The sequence below is a fragment of the Dipodomys ordii genome, unplaced genomic scaffold, assembly GCF_000151885.1.
Source record: "Dipodomys ordii isolate 6190 unplaced genomic scaffold, Dord_2.0 Scaffold12, whole genome shotgun sequence".
Lineage (NCBI taxonomy): Eukaryota > Metazoa > Chordata > Mammalia > Rodentia > Heteromyidae > Dipodomys > Dipodomys ordii.
Window position 1 is genome coordinate 19,052,502 of NW_012267228.1, and position 19,956 is coordinate 19,072,457.

Genomic DNA, 19,956 nt, shown 5'->3' on the forward strand with positions numbered 1-19,956 from the left:
TTGTTTCTTATAACCAAGGGATTCCCCAGGCAGATTTGCCCCAAAGTCTCATCTATGGTGATGAGTAAAATATTCAATATGGCACCCATTATAGTAGGGTAGAGCTCATGGTCTGGGGACTAAGAACTGTAACTTCTATGATCTAGGTTCTTAGCTTATGATCCTTGATTATTCTGTCACTGATGCTTCAGTGCATACACATGCTTTGCTCTGTTTTCAATCTTTGCATTGGACCAAAATAAATTCTATAATAGATATCCCTCCTCAGAGTAGCGTGACTTTCCATCTGGGACGGATATCTGAAAATTCATACTGGGAGCCCAGAACATTGGAATGGCTCCAAGATTCTTTGTCACACCATTGGCCAGGCTCTCGCTTTTCCTTCTTGGAAAGGTGTGAATTTGACCTTCTCATTGGTCACCGAGTTTGCCATATTCAGCTACGGAGACACAAAGGGCTTTGGGGGAGAACAGCCTACAGAATTCTATTTGAGGAATGCCAAATGGTTCTCCGGGCCCCAGCTGGTCCTGCTATCTCTTGCTCAGTGCCTGAAATGTGCACGGCTATTTTTGTCAAGTTATAATATTATTGCTCACAACAAAATCTAATATTAAAACAAAATTTAAAGTACCCTCAGGAAGGGCAGAGAACTAGCAAACCTGTTAGATGTGTGGCTTTGGGAAAGTCATAAGCTGTGTGCCTCAGTTTCCTCACTTGGAAGATGGTCATAATACCATAATACCTGACAAAGTTATTAGGAGTGTTAAATGAGTAGTGAATTCCAGATAGCATCTGATAATATCATCCCCCTGCTAAAGAAAAAGAAGGAAACAATGCTCTGCCTTTCTCTACCACTTGATTCTGGACAGCTTGAGGCAGGAAGACTCCCAAAGAAGGACATAAATAATTTTCATTAATCTTTTTTTATTTCTAGTTTTGTTAGATACTTGTGTTTGAATGCTCCTATTGAAGTGGTGCCAGGGGCCATGCCAGGAGTTTTCCTTATACAAGTTAAGCTCTTGGACTGAGGTCTGAGATTGGGAATGGAGAGAGCCAAAGAGCTGGGTTTGAAGGATCTGTATTACTACCAGATGGCATAGCTTTGCCACATGCAGGATTATTAAAGGGGTTGTGTTTTTATGAGGGTTTTCTCAGTACATGTGTGTGAGCTCTCTAGTATTGGGATCGTGGAGGAGAGGATAGGAAGTTATAATACCTTTAAATCAAATCCAAGTTTTTCTCCCACTAAAACCATTAACATATTTAAAAAAATATTTTCATATGTTTATTATTATATAGTTGTACAAAGAGGTTAAATCACTAAAGTCAGGTTATGAGTGCTATTTGTCTTCGTCAATGTCATCCCTTCCCTTGTTCTCCCCCATTTCCCTCTCCCCTTCCTATCCCCATAGTTTATGCTTTTATGATTACCTTTAAGTAGTTGTGAAATGGGATTGTTATTTAACAAAGCAGTTTGTGAAGATAATGTATCTTGGTCAATGCCACCCCTTTCAACCTTCTCACCCATCCCTCCCCTATCTACCTTTTTCAATGTATTCATCTGGTGTTTTGCTCCAGATTACTCTTTCTCTAAATCCAGGATGATGGAGCAGAGCCTCCATGGGGCCTGGTACCAGGTACCTGTGGTGCTCGATGGGTCTAACCAGGGCTCTGAGAATGATCACCAGGAAGTGGCACAGATCACTTCAGCTCAAATGCCTCTGGCTGAGGGCTGTAAAGAAGCAGAGACATAGTACAGACCTACCATGTGTTTGGCAGAACAAGAATGTTGATGACTAGAACAATATTTCCACACTTATACACATTTTTACCAGTCCTAAGCTCATGGAAGGTAAAGATGTGGACATTCCTCTACTTTTCTCTAAGCACCAAAATCTTCAGTACATATACAGCAAGTGTGAGATGATGGATGCAGTATAGATTGTGTTCCAGTTACACACTAAGCAGGCTAAACTGTGATAAGGCCAGAACTCTTTCCCCAATGCCTTTTTGTTGTTGTTATTGGGCTTCAACTCAGGGCCTGGGTGCTATCCCTGAGCTCTTTGGCTCAGAGGTAGTGCTCTACCACTTTGAGCCACAGTTCCACTTCTGGTTGTTGAGGGGTTAATTGGAGACAAGAGACTCATGGGGACTTTTCTACTTGGGTGGACTTCAAGCTGTGGTCCTCAGAGTTCAGCCTCCTGAGTGGCTAGAATTACAGGCATGTGTCACTGGTGCCTGACCTACCTTGCCTTTCGATACTCTCTGCTTCCTTTGCGCTGGCTTTCTGACTCTGGAAGTGGTTGGTCTGGATGATTCTTCACCATTAGTTAGCTGCTCTAAACCCTAGTCCCTGCAGCTGGAAAATGGGGGTGTTGGTACCTATCAAATAAGAAGTTGTGTCTGCAAGCACATGGTCAGGAATGACTTGAGGTTTTGTCTAGTTTCCAGTATTCTCTCTGGGGGTCTAGGGTGCCCACTACCATCTGCCAGCCACACCTGCAGTACTCAGACAAGGATTTACATAAATCAAAACTTTGTGAGACTCTGTCTTGCAGATTTGTGTGTGTGTGTGTGTGTGTGTGTGTGTGTGTGTGTGTGTAATTTATGTGCGAAAATACAGAGGTGGCCGTAGGATAGTGTGATTGCCTTTCAGATAATAATCTTTTTTTCATACTTTCTTATCTGTCCTCCCTTTTCTTTTTTTTATTATTGTAAAAATACTGTACAGAGGGGTTACAATTACATGGGCAAGACAGTGAATACATTTCTTATCAAGCATTGTAGCCTCCTCCTTTGTTTACCCTTCCCATCCCTTCCCAATAATCTTTTTTTATTCTGCTGGTTGTAGGGCTTGAACTCAGGGCCTGGGTACTGTCTACCACTTGAGCCACAGACTTTCTTGCCCAGGCTGGTTTCAAATTGATACTCAGATTTCAGCCTCCTGAGTAATTAGGATTACAGGTATGAGCCACTGATGCCTGGCTATAGCTTAAATTTGGTTAAAAACATGCCAATCAAATCATATTGGTTAAAACACGGTCACATCACAAGGATATTAGAATTTAAGTCAGGTTTATTTAGGTATAATTCATAATTTACACACAATAAAAACTCACCATTTTTAATGTGCAGTTCTAAGACTTTGACAAATGCTTGCAACTATCACCATAAACAAGTAAAGAACATTTCCATCACCTTTAAAAGTTCTCTTTTGGCTGGATACCAGTGAATCATGCCTGTAATCCTAGCTCCCCAAGAGACTGGGATCTGAGGATCAAGGTTTGAAGCCAGCCATGTATACAAACCTGAGAGTCTCCAACCAGCAAAAAGCCAGAAGTGGAGGTGTGGCTCAATAGTAAAGTACCATCCTTTAACAAAATAAAGTTAAGCAAAAATATGAGGCTCTGAGTTTAAGCCCCAGTACAAAATCCCTTGTACAAAATCCCCAGTACAAAATCACTGATCATCTGGGTTTGTCTTTTACTAAATGTCATCAGAGCTTCTTTGACTTTTGAACTCAGGTTGGATAATAAACTGCTATGATTACACTGTATTTGTAATTGATTTAAACACTGTTAAATGTCCATCTCTTATGCTGAAATTCTTTTTTTAATTAATTAATTTTTTTATTGTGAAAATACTGTACAGAGGGGTTACAATTACATGGGCAAGATAATGAGTACATTTCTTATCAAGCATTGTAGCCTCCTCCTTTGTTTCCCCTTCCCATCCCTTCCCATCTTCCCCCTGTCCCCCCACCCGATCCTCCCCGCTCCCCCTCCCCCCCCACCAAAGTTGTAAAGTTCGTTTTTGACATAACGACTTGTAGTTGCAATGGGTCCACCTGTATCCCTATTTAAACGATTTGTTTTCCCCTTCCCCTCCACAAATTATACCGAAAGCAGGGGTTATACTGTGGGGGAAGGACATACAAAGCAACAAAGAAATAATCTTATAAATGTGTTAGAAACAATTGCATGAAAGAAAAAAAACATTTGAATACATATCTTAAGGTTCATTTCCCTAACATCACCTTATCTGACCTTTTCAGCTTGTATAAGAACAAGGATAACCTAGCCAGATATTATTGTATCCTTAACAATGTTACCAGGGAGAAACTTCGTCAGATATCACCAAACACTGGATGAGTGAATGAATAGATGTGACTCAATGTGTTTGTGAAAAAATGCCTCCAATAGACACTATCCTGGAAATGAACTATACAACTTTCAGGGGAGGGAAATTGGGAGGGGGAAAAACTGGGAGAGAATGAGGGAGAAGGTTATACTGTTCAAAAGGAAATGTACTCATTACCTGACTCATATAACTGTATACCACCTTTACAATAACATTAAAAAAATAAACCAAATGACCTAAATCATTGTGGACTCACAAAAAGCAACTTGATATCCAGTGGTATTCAACCTAGCATATTGGAAAGCAGCCTGACCAAACACACTGAATACAATGTATATAAATGTTTAGAGTCGTGCTGGGTCTGAGTATTATGAATCAGGATCATCTAGCCAGATGCATGATCAGAATATCCAATTAATTACAACTGATATGAAAAAGTCCTTAATCACTTAACAAATATCTTTTGCTATTATTCGTTCTAAGCACATATGTAAAGCTGTTTATTTCATAATTTTCACACTCCATATTTCCTGTAGTAGATCGGACATGATGGTGATACTTAGAAGCAAGATCATGAAGTCCTCAAAATCAAGCTTATTTTCTGTCTGATAATCAAGTTCAGAGAGGATGTCTTGGTAGTTTGGCTTGGTTTCTTGTTTCTGTGAGAAGAAAGGATAAATGAGATCCTAATTGGTTATATAAACCTTAGGTTTAGAGAGCCAGCTATTAACAATCATAACACAGCAGGTAGCTACCTATTCTACCACTCAGGTACTGTGTGTAAAATCTTCTCATGGCTCATGTTGTTGAATTCTTATGTGGCCTTTTGAATATGCCCTGTTATTATCCCCAGTCTATAGAAGGCCCAGCAGAAGCTAGTAAGAAGTAACTCACTCCCAAGCTAAGCAGGTTTTAGGGTGGAGCCAAGATCTGTAGCCTTGTCTCCCTGAGTCCAAAACTCATGTTCTATAAACTATAAAGTAGTCTTCTTTTCCTTGAATGTTGTCAGACTTTCAAACTAGAATTTCTTTGGGATGAGAGGTGATAATTCTTTGTGTGTTCATCTGAATGCTGAGATGATCCAGAAATTGAAAATAAACTATGCTAAAAAAAAAGCCTGCTGCTTTGGAAGTTTGTTCAGCATTTAGCATATAAGTCAAATCTAAGTTCATAGTCAGAATAAACAGATTGAAAGAAACATCTGACTAACGCATACATGGAGAGACTTTTCAGTTCCGAACCACAGCTTGGAACCATGACATTAAGAACACAAAGGTCGCTTCTTTCACTCTAATGCTGAGCTGTGTTGGCATTTAGTTCAACTCCAAATGGCCCCCATGTGCCAGTTGTACAAATTCATTGTGCAACGATCAAGGCACTTTTGGAATGATAGTACATCTTCTTACAGGCTGAGACCCATCCTTGTTTTTCTAGGTTGGCCTCTGGAGATTATTGCATTAGTGAGGGAGGACCAAGGGAGCTCTCTTCCTCGTCCCTTCAAAACAGACAGAGTCAGGTTGCAAGATAAAGAGGGGGCTTTACTTGTGCTTTGGTACTACTGCCTGAAATGTTTCAGATACATGTAGCTCTGTCCTCTCTCTCTGTTCTGCATGTTATAAGATCACAGAATTGACCAATGTCTACTTCAATCACCTTGTGTTTGTATTGCCTTAGTCATGCACCTAAGTGCCAGTTTTAGCAATGGCTACTAAAATCCTCCATATTGTGTAATTGTGCTTAGGCCTGTAAGAAAGGAGATGTTCCTTTAGGCTTCATGCCTCAGCCAAAAGATGTGGCAAACTTTACCAGAGATGCCTGTGCTGTAGTGGGAAGCCATCCAGTTAGGAACGAAGTGGACTTCTCCTGCCTTTTGCCATTGATTTCTACACATGCACCTGCCTCCTGCCCCAGAGAATGTTACAAGGCAGGACTGTTGAGCTAGAGAAGCATCTGCCACTATTACTGTACATGTTTGTCAAGAAAAATTAACTCACTATTGACCCTGAGAATGCTTTGGGATGAACTGCTTTCTCAAGTCCTCTGAAATATGGCTTTGCTTCCTGGTGCCTCTGTCCTTGAGCAGAGGGAAGGATTACATTTAAGCCTAGGTGTGTCCATTGTAGAAGCTGACTGCCTTTCTTGGGTTTAGGCTACATTGAAGGATGTGGGGGATGACATATCTTTCCTAATGCCTGGTTTTAATTTTGTCTCTCATGTTCTCAGAGAGGTGATAAGTTACATGAAGACATTATTTCTACTCAGCCTTCATTTCATGCTTTGCAAAGCCCTCTGAAGATTTTCTGAACCACCAGGTAGGTAAGGGGCCTTCTTTTCCCCCCATTTATTTTGCCATATGTTATAAGATTTGTTCACATCTTCTTTCTTTAAAGACTTCCCAGTAGGTTTTCTTTCTTGGCTAATTCTGACTGATATTTTTGCCTAAAAGGTTTTCCTTAACACATTCCTTTATATAACATTTAGAATATATTTTTAAAATGTAAATATAATCCTTTACCCTATTATCCAATGATGACTAAACCTTATTAAAACTTTCCTTTCTAGTCATTTCTGGGTATGTCATACTATAAAAGATCTCTCTCACAGATACACATACATACATTTTTCTAATAATCATAGATTCATAGAAAATTGTAGTGTTGACCCAGCTCCTAACAGTGAATGACATCTTACCTGTCTGGCATTCCTGCGAAATACATATATGTATATATATTGAGAGCATAATCACCTTTTCAATAGCTCAGAATATACATAGCATCTTTGAGAGATCCTCTGTATTTTTTATTGCTCTTCTAATGAACAAATATCGGTAACTGAGGCTTGCACAAAGCCTTCTGTTATTCTTACATACTCCCTCCCCCTAGGTGATTATTTCCTAGACTGTGAGCGAGCACCTATGAATGCTAATGGGATGGAATGAAATTTTAGAAGTTAGGAGAATAAATATTAAAGAAGAATTAATTAATAAATATTAAAGAATTTCTTAATTATTTTTGCTATAATCTTCCACTTTTCCCCCCTAAACTCACATTTAGAATATGTTTAAAAATACCTTATAAAATAAATTTATCTGGGTATAAAGAAAATGTAAAGAAAAAAAGTTGAAAATGAATGAGACTGGAGGCAGGTGTGGGAAAAAATATTGAGGATAGTATTGAAATCTCTGGAGCTTGAGAAGTGTACTTGTAGGTGATTTGGGTTATTTCCCTGAGGTCCATGCTGTGTATGTCCTGTCTGAAACCTGCCAATCCTTGTTTGTGCATTTGAATTGCAGATCTTTCTTCTGACCTCTTAACACACATGTCTTGTGGTAGTGTGAGTGTCTCACTTGACGTTTCATGGCAATTGAAAAAATATCATCTAATAGTTGTCTAAGGGGATTATAACTTAACATGTCTACTTATGTGTACAATGCCTGTTGATCAGAGTCATCCTTTATTATTTCCCTCCATCCCACCTACTTCTTCTCCAAGAGTCAGATAGTTTCCTATTTCTCTTGTCATATCCAGTGAGTGTTATGATTGTATTCATCCACCATTCATTTTTTTTCCAGTCATCTGTCCCTCTGCTCATAGCCCTACCCTCATCCCATTCCAGACATGTTTCAACTTCCTGAAATTCATCCTGGTTAAACTGTCTATTATTTGTTCAAAGAGGTTTATTCCATTAAGCTCCATTCCTGCATGTACCATATTTTAGTCAACTTGATCATGTATATATGCATATGACCATGTGTGTGTTCATGTGAGAATTTATATTGTAGTGTCACAGCTGCAGATGAGAGAAAGCATGTCTTTCTGGGCCTGGCTTCATTCACTTTTTTGAAGCATCCCTTTCCCTCCACCCCCTCCCAGCTCAAATCTGCTTGCTCTCCAGTCTATTCCTGTTCTAGTAATGAGACTGGTGCTTTTCCCCTTAGTCAGAAACTGGCATGCCACAATTTGCTCTCCTCATCCTTCAACTCCCACAGCCAATCAATTGTCACATTCAGTTCCTTGTTTTCTAACTTTCCCTCATATTTGTTTCCCTCCATCTGCTCTGCTCTAATCCAAGCCATTTTTTGTTTGGTTACTTCTCCATAATACTCCTTTCTTTCCCGTCCCTTTACATTACCCCATTCTGTTCTCTTTACTACACTTGGTGTCATTTCTTCAATTTGGACTTCACATTTCTGGCTTTGACGTCTTCTCAAGGTATGGCTGTATAAGATGACTTCCCCAGATGCCTGCAGCCCCATCTCCCATGACGTCTTACTCCTACTCCTTCTTACTGGGGACTCATCTCCCTGGTCATGGACCTACAACTAGCTTTTGCATCTGCTGCTCGTGCTATTTGGATGCCATCCTTGTCTCTTTTCCTTGTTTAATCAATCTTAATTCTACTTTAATTTCCTAGGACTCTAGACCACTTGCCCCAAGGAGTCTCTGCTTTACTCTTGCACTGCATGCTCTGCTCTTATATGGTTTGGAACATTGTTGATGGCTTTTTCCAACAGATCTCTTTACTCGATTGTTAGCATGTTCACTGCACTATGCCCAGTGTTCTGCTCACTGTGTGGCATACAGTAGGACATTTTTTTTGCTTCTTGGTGAAGTCTTTCATAATCATATAGGTTAATGCTCTTACGGCTATGAAATTCCTGAATTGGGTTTGCAGCAGGTTTTTGGCAGTAGCTTTTCCAAGTTTTCCATCAGGGTCAGAAAAGTTTCTGTAAATCAGAGCAGCAGTGGTCATAGCCTTCTCCAAATCTGAACCCTTCTTCAAAGCTATGAGAGAAGAAAAACACAGTGAAGTATCTTATGGTAAAATAACCCTTTTCCCAGATATGAGGCTATGTCTTCTGGGGGAACTATGAGGAGCTTTGGGGAACAGATCTGGAAGGTGGGACCCAGCTAGGACCTGGCCTTGGGCTCTTCACTCTCATCAGAGAGTAGGAAACAGGCATGCTTGATCCTGCATCTTTAAATCATGTGGTAGCCTTAAGAATTGATATGACCTCAGGCAAATGCATCACCCCACTAAATTTTGTTTTGTTCTGAGCTGTAATTTCATTCAGTTGTTCATGAAATATTTATGGAATATTATCTATGTTTTGGGTTCAAATTTTGGTATTCAGGATACCTCAGGTCATAAAGACCTACCCTGTGGCAATGGTATTCTGGGTCAGCAGTAACATCATTTCATGTGGGAATGATAACATAGAAGGTCAGCCAACACAAAGTGTTTATGTTGTTGTTGTTATTTGTTTGTGTGTACGTTTCTTCTTAAAGTACTGAGGATAGATTTACAGCTTTGCTCTTGTCAGGTTCTCTACCACCTGAGACACCCTTCCCCCCCACCCCACCCCAGTCCTTTTCGATTTTAGTTTATTTTTCAGATAAGGTATCACTATCTTTTGCCCAAGTTCACTTTGAACATGGAGTCCTCTTGACTCTACCTCCCAAGTAGGTGAAATTACAGGCATATGCTACCATGCCTAGTTCAGAGGCCTTTTTAATATAATGGTAAATGAAATCACTGATATGATCTCTCCTCAATATGTCATATGATCTAGGAGTGAAATCAGCAAAAAAGGAAACATATATATATATATATATAAGTACATATGAATTTATTAAGTATTGTTCTTTTATCATTTGTCTTACATATCATGTTATTTATAATTTGTTTTATTTATTGGAGATGGGTGAGTTATCCAGATCTCTCTCCCCCGCCCACAACCACACATTTTCCTGCCTTAATATTGACACTGATTTTTATTTTAGTCATTTTGATAAGTATGAAGGGATATCTCAATATGGCTTTAGTTTCTATTCTTAATAAATAATGATACTAGAAATCTTTCCACATGCTTAACTATCATATGGATAGCTTTGCTGAGGAAATGTCTGTTCAGGTATATTCATGGCTTTCCATTTTCTGATTGAAAAATGCAAAGCTGTGAGCTTTGAGAATTCTGAACCTACTTAACATAGAAGTAGGTGACCGATTATGAGATTTGCAAATATTTTCTCTTATTTTGAAAACTGTATTTTTATCTACATAGTGTATATGTATGTGTGTGTGTGTTTGCTGGTCCTTGGTCCTGGGGCTTGAACTCAGGCCTGGGTGCTGTTCCTAAGCTTATTTGATCAAGGTTAGCACTCTACCACTTGAGCCACAGTTCTGCTCCTGGCTTTTTTTTTCTTGGTTTGTTAGTTGGAGATAAGAAGCTCACTGAATTTCCTATCAGGCAGACTGTCCTTGAGTTCCAATCCTCAGCTCTCAGTCTCCTGTGTAGCTAGGATTACAGGCATGAGCCTCTGGAGCCTGGCTCATGATGGGGGTCTTATAAGGAGAAATGTCTTTTGCTTTTGTAATTTGAGCCAATTAATTAAGTAATTAATAATCAAGAATGACTAGGTAGGTCTGAGGCTTATGTTGCTGGAAGAGAGCAATCACTGGCTAGCTGCTGGGTGTGCTCTGTAGAGGAGGGAGTAGATTTCAGGCTCTGAGAGAGTTTGCGCTAGTATAGACACCTTCCTTTGTTGCTGTGTGTGTATCAGATGCCTTTCGAGCATAACCACATTTAATGCTTCCTAAAATCTACCCAGGTAAAGGTGGGTGCTATTTAAGTCTCATCTTTACATATTTGAAACCTATGCACAGAGAGATTGAGAGTCATAAGGTCATATTGTTAAAAAGTAAGAAGAATATTTTGAAGGGTCTGTCTGACTTCAAAGCCCACAGGAAGTTCAGCTACATTAGAATTTGTCTTTGCAAGATCATCTCATGGTGTTCATAGAATCCAGACATTTCCCAGCCCTCCACCGCCCTCCATTAGCCAACTTCCATCCTTTTACTGCATCTCTTTCTCTTAAAAAAAAAAAAAAGCCCACAACAAACTAGCATGCATCTTTCTCTGAATATAAAATAGCATATGGTCAGGGTAAAAACAGAGCTTGAAAAAATGTTTAAAGTAAAAGAAAACAAAGAGCTCTGTTTGTCCTACCAATACTGGTGGTAATTTTGGAAGATTTATGGTTTGGCTCTTTGCTTCATAGACCCAGCAGGTTGCCCCCTTACTTTTCCACTGTCTGCCTGGTAGACTTGTGAATTAGCATGTGGAAACAAAGATTGCTGTTTCTCTTTGGGCATCTTTCATTCACTTTCTTGAAGACAAAATGAGTGGGGTGGGGCAGTGGCTCATCCAACCACTTCCTGTTGTCCCCTACAACCTCATTTTCATGTACATTCTATCATCTAATCAGTATCGTTCCTGTTCTAGTTTGAGGTGTAGAAGCCTGAATTGAAGTAAAAGAATGATCTCTGACTTTGTGGAACTTACGTTCTTGTGGATAAAAGCAATGAAAGATTTGAAAGCTCATATTCTGTGTGCCATCCATTCTTTCCTGAAGGGTGTGTGTGTGTGTGTGTGTGTGTGTGTGTGTGTGTGTGTGTGTGTGTAGTTCAACTCATTTAACTCTGTTCTTTGAGGTAGGTCCAGTCTACAGATGGGGAAACTGAGGTAAGCGAGATTAAAGTAGCTTACCCAAAGCCATTGACACCCAGTGTCATTCCTCATTCTGATGCACATTATCTCTAGATGTTGTTTTTCAGGCAGTGATATCGGCAGTACTTTTTTCCAAACCCCAAGATGACACCTACTGTCCCTTAAACATAACCTCTTCATGAGCCATACACTGAAGCCTGGTGCTGAGAATGGTGGGTGGGAGGGGTTAAGGGTGATTGGTGATGGCTTTCATTACAAATCCTCCTCTAGTTCCCAGACAGAGATGTTATGTTGCTAATGTACTGCAACAAATCTCAAAAACATCTGAAATTTTGTAAATAAACAGAAGTTATAGACCTGTTGCATCATGAATGTAACACTAATTTTTTTAATCAAGATGGAGATTTGGTTAGATAAAAATATTAGCCGGGTACTGGTGGCTCACACCTATAATCCTTGCTACTCCAGAGGCTGAAATCTGAGGATTACAGTTCAAAGCCAGCACTGGCAGGAAAGTCCTTAAGACTTATCTCCAATTAACCACCAGAAAAGCTGAAGTGGAGCTGTGGCTCAAAGTGGTAGAGCACTAGCCTTGAGCAAAAAGAGCTCAGGGACATTGCCCAGGTCTCAAGTTCAAGCCCCACAACTGACCAAAAAAAAAAAAAGTATTAGTTGTCAGTCATATCTCCTGCAGAGACTAAGCCAGTCATTTTGGAGGAAGACCACCTATAAGGTTTGGTTGGGCTTGTAACTTTATACATGTTAGGCCACCTAGTTTGGAATAAGTATGATCCAAGTAAACACTAAAGATATTTTATCTACAAAATGGAGTTTCAAGGGCAAATTGCCTCACTTTCAGAGTTGACCACATTGTCTTTTCACCCAATCAACAAGATCAGCTGGAGGTGGATCACAACCTGAGTTTCACTGAATATTTATGAATCAGGTGCTTTTACAATCCTGCTCCGGATATCCAGAGATTGCTTGCTGTTCACAGAGAAGCAACTGGATACAGAATTAGGAGTCAGGGGATCCAAGGTCTTATTTTAGCTCTGCCTTTAATGAGAGGTCTAAATCGGGCAAGCTAATTCCTATCTGTGGACCTCAGTTCCCAAATCTTTCAAAAGAGCTTCCAGAATGTTTGATGGTTTATCCGCAGGTTCCTTCCATCAACTGGCTTTCCTTAATGTCCTAGAATTTTTAACTCTTGGCGTGCTGTCGTGGTAGAAGAGAGACACATGCATCCTCATCATCCCATGCCTTACCTTTTATTGAAGCCAGTTGCTTGGATATTGATATGCTGCCAACAAAACAAAAGAAATGTAATGATTTGGGGGAATTTGGGAGATGGTAGTAGCATCTAAAGCAAAACAATACAATGATTAAAATTATTGTTTGTTTAGAAGATAATCAGTGAACACCCTAGTGGAATAGTCTTTTGTTTGGCAAAAATCCTTTGTTCTTTTGACACATTGTAAAGGAATGCCTGGCTAAGCCCACATGCCCTTAGGGAACCATGTGGCCTAGTTTTCTCAACTGGGAACAGAGTGGAGCAGATAGCATCACTTCCATGCAAGCTTCTCCAGGCTCTTCCAGCTAGGATAGAAATTATCAGGAAGACTTTTGGGGCTACTTGTAGAAGATAAGGAGGCTTCAGTTTCTTTAGTGTTTTTCATTATTTTGTTGTAGTTAGTGATGGTCATGGGGCTTAAACTCAGGGCTTTCTGTTCCTGAACTTTTTTTGCTCAAGGCTAGCATTTTACTATGTTGAGCCACAATTTCACTTCTTGTTTTCTGGTGGTTAATTGGAGATAAGAACCTCATGGAGGACTTGCCTGCCCCAGCCTGGCTTAGAACCGTGATCCTCAGATCTCAGCCTCCTCAGTAGCTAGGATTACAGATATGAGCCACCAATGCCTGGCTGAATATGCTATTTTTATATGTACCATACAATATGCTTTTTATCATGTTTAACCCTGATCACCTTCTCCTTCCCTTTTTCCCTTTCATTGTCCCCACTGTTTTATAATCAAGTATTATGATTATAATTTAGCCTTTTAATCATGTATTATTATTATTTAGCTTTCAATTCCATATATTAACAAAAATATTATACTTGTCTTTCTTTTTAATTTTATCATCTTTAAGTAGTTGTATGAAGGGGTTTCAATTTGATTACAATGCATCTTGATTAACATCCCTTCCATCATTCTCCCCCATCTCTCCCAGCCCAACCGCCCATCAATCATTGTCACACATGTACATTAAATTGTATGGCTGTATTTGCCCACCCTTCCTCTCTCTATTCATTTGTCCCACCTCCCTTGTTCTTGTTCCTCCTGACAACACATATTTCAACTTCCTGGTGTTTATTTCGTTAAACTATATTAGTTGTTCAGAGGAGTTACACCATTGTAATCCTCCCTTGAAAATACTGTAATTTAGACAATATGTTTATATATGTATGCACATATCCCTGTACATATGTTCATATGTATTTGTAATGGTATGTGTCTTTCTGAGCTTGTCTGATCTCACACAACATGATCATTTCCAGTTCCATCCATTGCCCAAAGCTTGCATGATTTTTCCACCACAAGACAGTTGTCCAGAAAGCCAATAGGCACAATAAAACTTGGACACACATTTTTTTTCCTAAAAGGAAATTTGAGGCTTCAGATCCGGTTATGGCCTTGCAAGTAGCGGCATGAATGCCTTTTTCTCACTTGAAGAATGAGGAAGCAGACTCTGAGAAGTGTTAGGCCCTTCATAATCTTGGCAAGCCCCTCTTGATTTTCTGAAACCTCTGCACAATTATTGTCTGCTCTAGAATAAAGGATAGGCTGTCTTTTTACTTTTCACAATGTGCATTTGCAATGTGGTCTGTGTTGCTTTCTGTCTGATTGATTTTCTGCCAACGCTATGCAGTGTATCCTCAGATGTCCTGCTGCCTGGCAGAGGATCTGGCACATGTTAGTTGTTTGATGCATGGTTTTGGCACTAACGTTGCTCTACTAAATAGAATTACGTGATAAAGATGACCTTTTCCATTGATGAAACCAAATTTTACACATTTGAATAATATGAAATCATTTCTCTCTGGGATGGATAATTCAGAAGTAATATGATGTACAGTTAAAATCATTCCTGAGTTTGATTACCAAATGTTTCTTTCAGGGCAACCAAAGATATTTGTGGTAATTGAATTATCTTTACAGTTTAGAGTCAAAGCTGCAATTTTCTTTTCTCTTTGCTTTCTCCAATGTAATTTAAAGCTAGATTTGGATAGTTAATAGGCACCAAACCTTCGATATCTCAGTTACAAAGCTGTTGACATGAACTCTGGAAACTGACCTACAAACATTTAAATGAACGTCAGTTAAAGAAAAGAGATAAGTTCTACTGACCTTTTGGGCATTTTCCTAGGCACTAAAGTGGATGCTTGGGCTGCAGAAGGACTGGACCCCCCTTCTGACTGGATTGCTTGGTCCTGGGTGCTGTGTGTACAGCCTCCCATACTCTAGCCTCTGGTTGTGTGTTTGCCCTTCCTAAGCAACAGTCACTAGTCCAGTGTTATTACTGTCATTCATTCCATGGCAACTCCACAATGGAACTCTTGGAAGAGCTTCCCCCCTGTGTTTTTATACATAGGCATCTAATCACTCATGAGTTTAATAAATGTTTGAGGTCCACTGCGGGTTAGATGCTAGACAAACTGTTAAAGACACAGCAGTAAGTAAGAGCAGACCCAGATCCTGATCTCAGAGTCTAATGGGATGACTGATCTTAGTCAAGCAGTCATACAAACTGTCATACCTTTGTATAGTGCTATGCAAGGTGCCATGAAATTGTCATTTGTCAGGGAGCTCAGTGAAGCGTCCCTAGGGAGGTGATGACTGTTGATATATAGGAGTTAACCAGATAAAAGACCACAGGGGACAGCCTATGCCAAGCCTTGTGGCAAGAAGGAGTGTCGTGATCACAGAAAGAAGGCTGCTGTGACTGAGAGGAGATTGTAGTGCAAGCTGAGACTGAAAAACAGACATGGTGGTAGGATATGCAGGCGCTGACAGATCACCGTGATGAATACTTAAACCAACTTTTAGTATTTTTAAAATTGTTTTTGGGTTCTAGGTAAGGAGGTTAATAAAGTCACCTGTACATTTTGGAAAGAGCCACCCAGCTTCAGTGTGAGGAGTGGTTTAGAGAGTTTAGACAGGGCACCAGGTGGGTGGCTATTTCATTGTAGATTAGACATCTTTCTATAAAACCTGGATGATGCATCAACTCCTCCAAACGCATCTGATTCAGAGAAGATATTCCAAGGTACTTCAGTCACCAGTGAGCTGATAAGTGATGATAATGGTGGTTCTGATGATGGTGGAGGTAGTGGTGATGATAGTGGTGGTCGTAATTATGCTGAAGAGGGCAGTGGTGGTAATGGAAGATAAATACTGGGAATCTGAACTCATTTATAATATCCTAGGACTGAAATAAAGCCGATATTCTTCAAGATATATACATTTCAATAAGCAATAATAAGTTATTTCCCCCCCCACCAGAATCTCCTCATATAATGGATCACTTTGTTTGTTTACCTACAGTATCAAACCATTGGGCAAACACAACAAAATCCTCCATCAGTCAACCCAGTCCTTAGGCAATGTGAGTGCAGTACAGAGTGTCCTAAGCAGGTGCCAATGTGGAGACGGAAGTGTGTAGATGTCAGACAGGGGTTGGACCAGGACTTCATGTGCATTTATTGACAAGGACACAAGACTACCCGCCCAAAGAACAATGACATTGTGGTATGCTGGCTGCAGGCTGTGCAAGATCAGTACAGTATTAATGATACTTGGGGGGCCCTGGAAACTACCTGAGAGAGAAAAAAAGTCATCCAGGGGGACCTGTGTTTTTAGCAGGCTTGCTGTCACACTTGGGTTCTTTGCTCTGCATTCCATTCAGCACAGATCAGTTAGGAGCAAAAGGAATGGAGTCTAAACCTCTTGCTTTTCCTTGTTTGGCTTGTGCTTGCTTGCTTGCTGTATTTATTTATTTATTTATTCTGGTGCAAAGTTCTTTACTGAAGGATCTGGAAGTGCTTTGGGAACTTAAGCACTGTTTGGGATATGCAAAACTTACACATATAGTGCACTCATTCTTGAAGTAGCCAGTTGGTACTTAAGAGTCATTAGAGGGGGCAAATGCCACTAAGTTGGTGGTTATGATGTCATGAAAAGAGTCCTTCTCCCCTTTTAACCCTAGGAGAAACAGTGTATGTGGACACAACTTCTCACTCAATATGACTATATAAACTTATGCATTTGGAGACTAGTTCTGTGCTTGATGGTTGTTTATTTTCATTCTCCATGGCCATTCCAAATAAAAATTGTCATCATTTACAAATGATGGTATTCACACTTAGAGGGCTTAAATTTCTTGTCCAAAATCCTAAGGTTAATAAATAGATAAGCCTAGATTAAAACTGAAAGCCCTTGGATTTCCATCCTGATTTTCCTTTTATTACGAAGCTCTGCCTCTCAGCATACAATTGGATTCTGTTTGCTTGATCTATTCACCTGCTGAGGGGCATCTAGGTTGAGTCCATATCTTGGCTATGGTAAACAATGCTACAATGAACATGGTTGAACTAGTAGCTTTAGTGTGGCCTGGTTTGTATCAGTTGAATAAATGCCCAGGGGTGGAATTGCTGGGTCATAGGGAAGCTCTAAGTTTAATTCTTGAAGAACCTCCATACTGCTTTCCAGAGTGGCTGAAAAAGTTTACATTCCCATCAAGAATGTAGTAACATTCCTTTTTGGCCACATCTCCACTAGCATCTGTTATTATTAGAATAGGAGACCAAGAAATCAACCCACAGACCTATAGCCACCTAATATTTGATAAGGGAATGAAAAACTTAGATTGGAAGAAAGACAGCCTCTTCAATAAATGATGCTGTCAGAATTGGCTATCCACATGCAAAAAGCAAGCTAGACTCTTATATATCACCCTGCTCTGGAATCAATTCTAAATGGATTAAATCTCTCAATATAAGTGCAGAAACAATAGGGCTCTTAGGAATGGATCAAAACTCCCTGAGATCCAGAATCACAACAAAAGCCTGGATAAATGGGATTGCATCAAACTGAAGAGTTTCTGCATGGCAAAGGACCTAGCTAACAAATAGAAATCCCACAGAATGGGAGACGATTTTTACCAGCTGTGCATCACACAAGGGCCTCATTGCTAAATTACACTTAGAGCCCTCAAAATTAAACCCTCCAAAAACATGCCCTCAAAGAAACAACAACCCAATTAATAAATGGGCTAAAGACTTAAAGAGACTCTTATCAGAAGAAGGAATAAGGATAGCTAGTGGACACATGAAGAAATTTTCAACATCTTTGGCCATGAAAGAAATGCAAACCAAAATAGCGAGAGTCTATTGGTTTTCATATTGCCAGGAAGGTTGAATCTGCATTATTTGACTATCAAGAATGTTACATTCCTTCTCACAGCTTATTAGCAATTTGATTATCATTGGAGTACAACTCTGTAATAAATAAAATAAAATAAACTACAAGTACATACTGCGACATCAATGCCCTGCCAAGCTATTAAGCTGAATAAAGAATTCAGACGCAACAAAAAACATTCATGCTGTGTGATTCCAATTTTGTGCAGTTCACAAAACAAGCAAGACAAATGTATAGTATGGAAGTTAAATAGCAGTTTTCTCAGGCCTGGACATTGTTTTAAAATAGCATAAAGGGATTTGCTGGGTGATGAAAATGTTTTAGGCCCTGATTTGGGATACGATCACATGATACGTCCATACATAAGCTTATTTTATGTTAATAAAATTTGTTCACACTTCTGACAAGTGAATTCACTTGAAGAATGATGATGAGGAAGTTTGAGTCACCAATTGAGGCCACTGTTGAGAAAAACATTGATCATACTCTTCCAGCAAATTCTGTTTTCCACAGTCCAGGTGAGCGCTTAGCTCAGCGAGGTCCACAGGGCTCTACTCTGGCCTTTAAGCACAGACTTTTCCCCTACAAGGCAGGAATACCCCTAAGTCTCAGAAACTTAACTTCTGCAATCAATCCATTTTTAATTCTGTTAGGAAAGATATCCTTCTTTCTCCAATGGGAATTTGAGGGAATAATTTGGTTTGTCAAATTCTTCTTCAATTTTCTTGCCACATATCCCACTGAAAAAGCTCCAGAGTTGAGCTCAGTGCATTGGGATAAGTGATATTGATTCTTATTCGGGGCCTAATCGAATTCTGTTATTCTATATCTAGCTCATTTCTCTTCCTGCAGTAGAAAAAGGAGGAGTTTTCTTTTCTATAGAGACAGCATCATATGACTCTGTGAAATGGCTCTAACTTTTAGATGATGATGATTTTTGTTTGTTGGTTTATTTTGTGGTGCCAGTACTGGGGTTTGAACCTGGGATCTTGTGCTCTTGCTTGGCTTTCTGGCTCATGACTGGCATTCTACCACTGGGGCCACGCTTCCAGTCCTAAATAGTGCTGTTACTAAAACTACTGGAGCTGGACCTTCCTGCCACTTACTGTTTACTTGGTTAATATGGCTGGCCAAAGGATGAAGCAGTACGAAGGAGAGCTAGATCTGCCTATAAAATCAGCCAAAATTTATGTGCAGGAAACCCAAGGTTGTTCTGGAATAAATTTTATATCCTTCCAGTTGTTGAGTGTCTACCCAATGGTGGATGCTGATATGCTACAAGTTGTGTTTTTTTCCAATATTTAAAAATTGGGTTAACCCCTCTGTACATCACTTTGACAATAATAAAATAATTCTGAAAAACAGAAAAAATGGTGGTAAAATACACACAAGTAAAATGTTACCAATGTAACCATTTAAGTGTATAATTCAGTGGCATTAAATATATTCTCAGTGCTTTGGAGTCCTTACTGCCTCTATTTCCAGAGCCCTTTCACACTAGAATTCTGTACTTGCTTACCACTAACTCCTTGTTCCTCTTCTCATCAAGGCCCATATTCACAATGCTGCCTCTTATCTCTGTGAATATGAGTGCTGTAGGCACTACACATATCTGAAATCAGACAGTATTTGATGTCTTACTAACTGGCTCATTTCATTTAAAATAATCTGCACCAGATTCCTCTATTATTGTAGTACATGTTGGAATTTCCTTTCTTTGTAAGAATGGGTGATATTCAGTGATATACAAATGAACATATCAGAGTTTGTTGACCCACCCATCCAACAGTAGAATGCCAGGCCACTTTTACATTTTGCCTGTTATGA

General features: G+C 39.6%; 1 protein-coding gene across 1 annotated transcript; it reads right to left on the reverse strand.

The window, feature by feature from the left end:
- Positions 1-4,640: 4,640 nt before the first annotated feature.
- Positions 4,641-15,167, reverse strand: Sntn (sentan, cilia apical structure protein). The gene is made up of 4 exons (XM_013010453.1): positions 15,058-15,167; positions 12,916-12,950; positions 8,785-8,924; positions 4,641-4,799 (listed from the first exon to the last, which is right to left on the reverse strand). Exons 1-4 carry the CDS (start codon positions 15,165-15,167, stop codon positions 4,641-4,643), a joined length of 444 nt encoding a protein of 147 aa, XP_012865907.1.
- Positions 15,168-19,956: the final 4,789 nt, after the last annotated feature.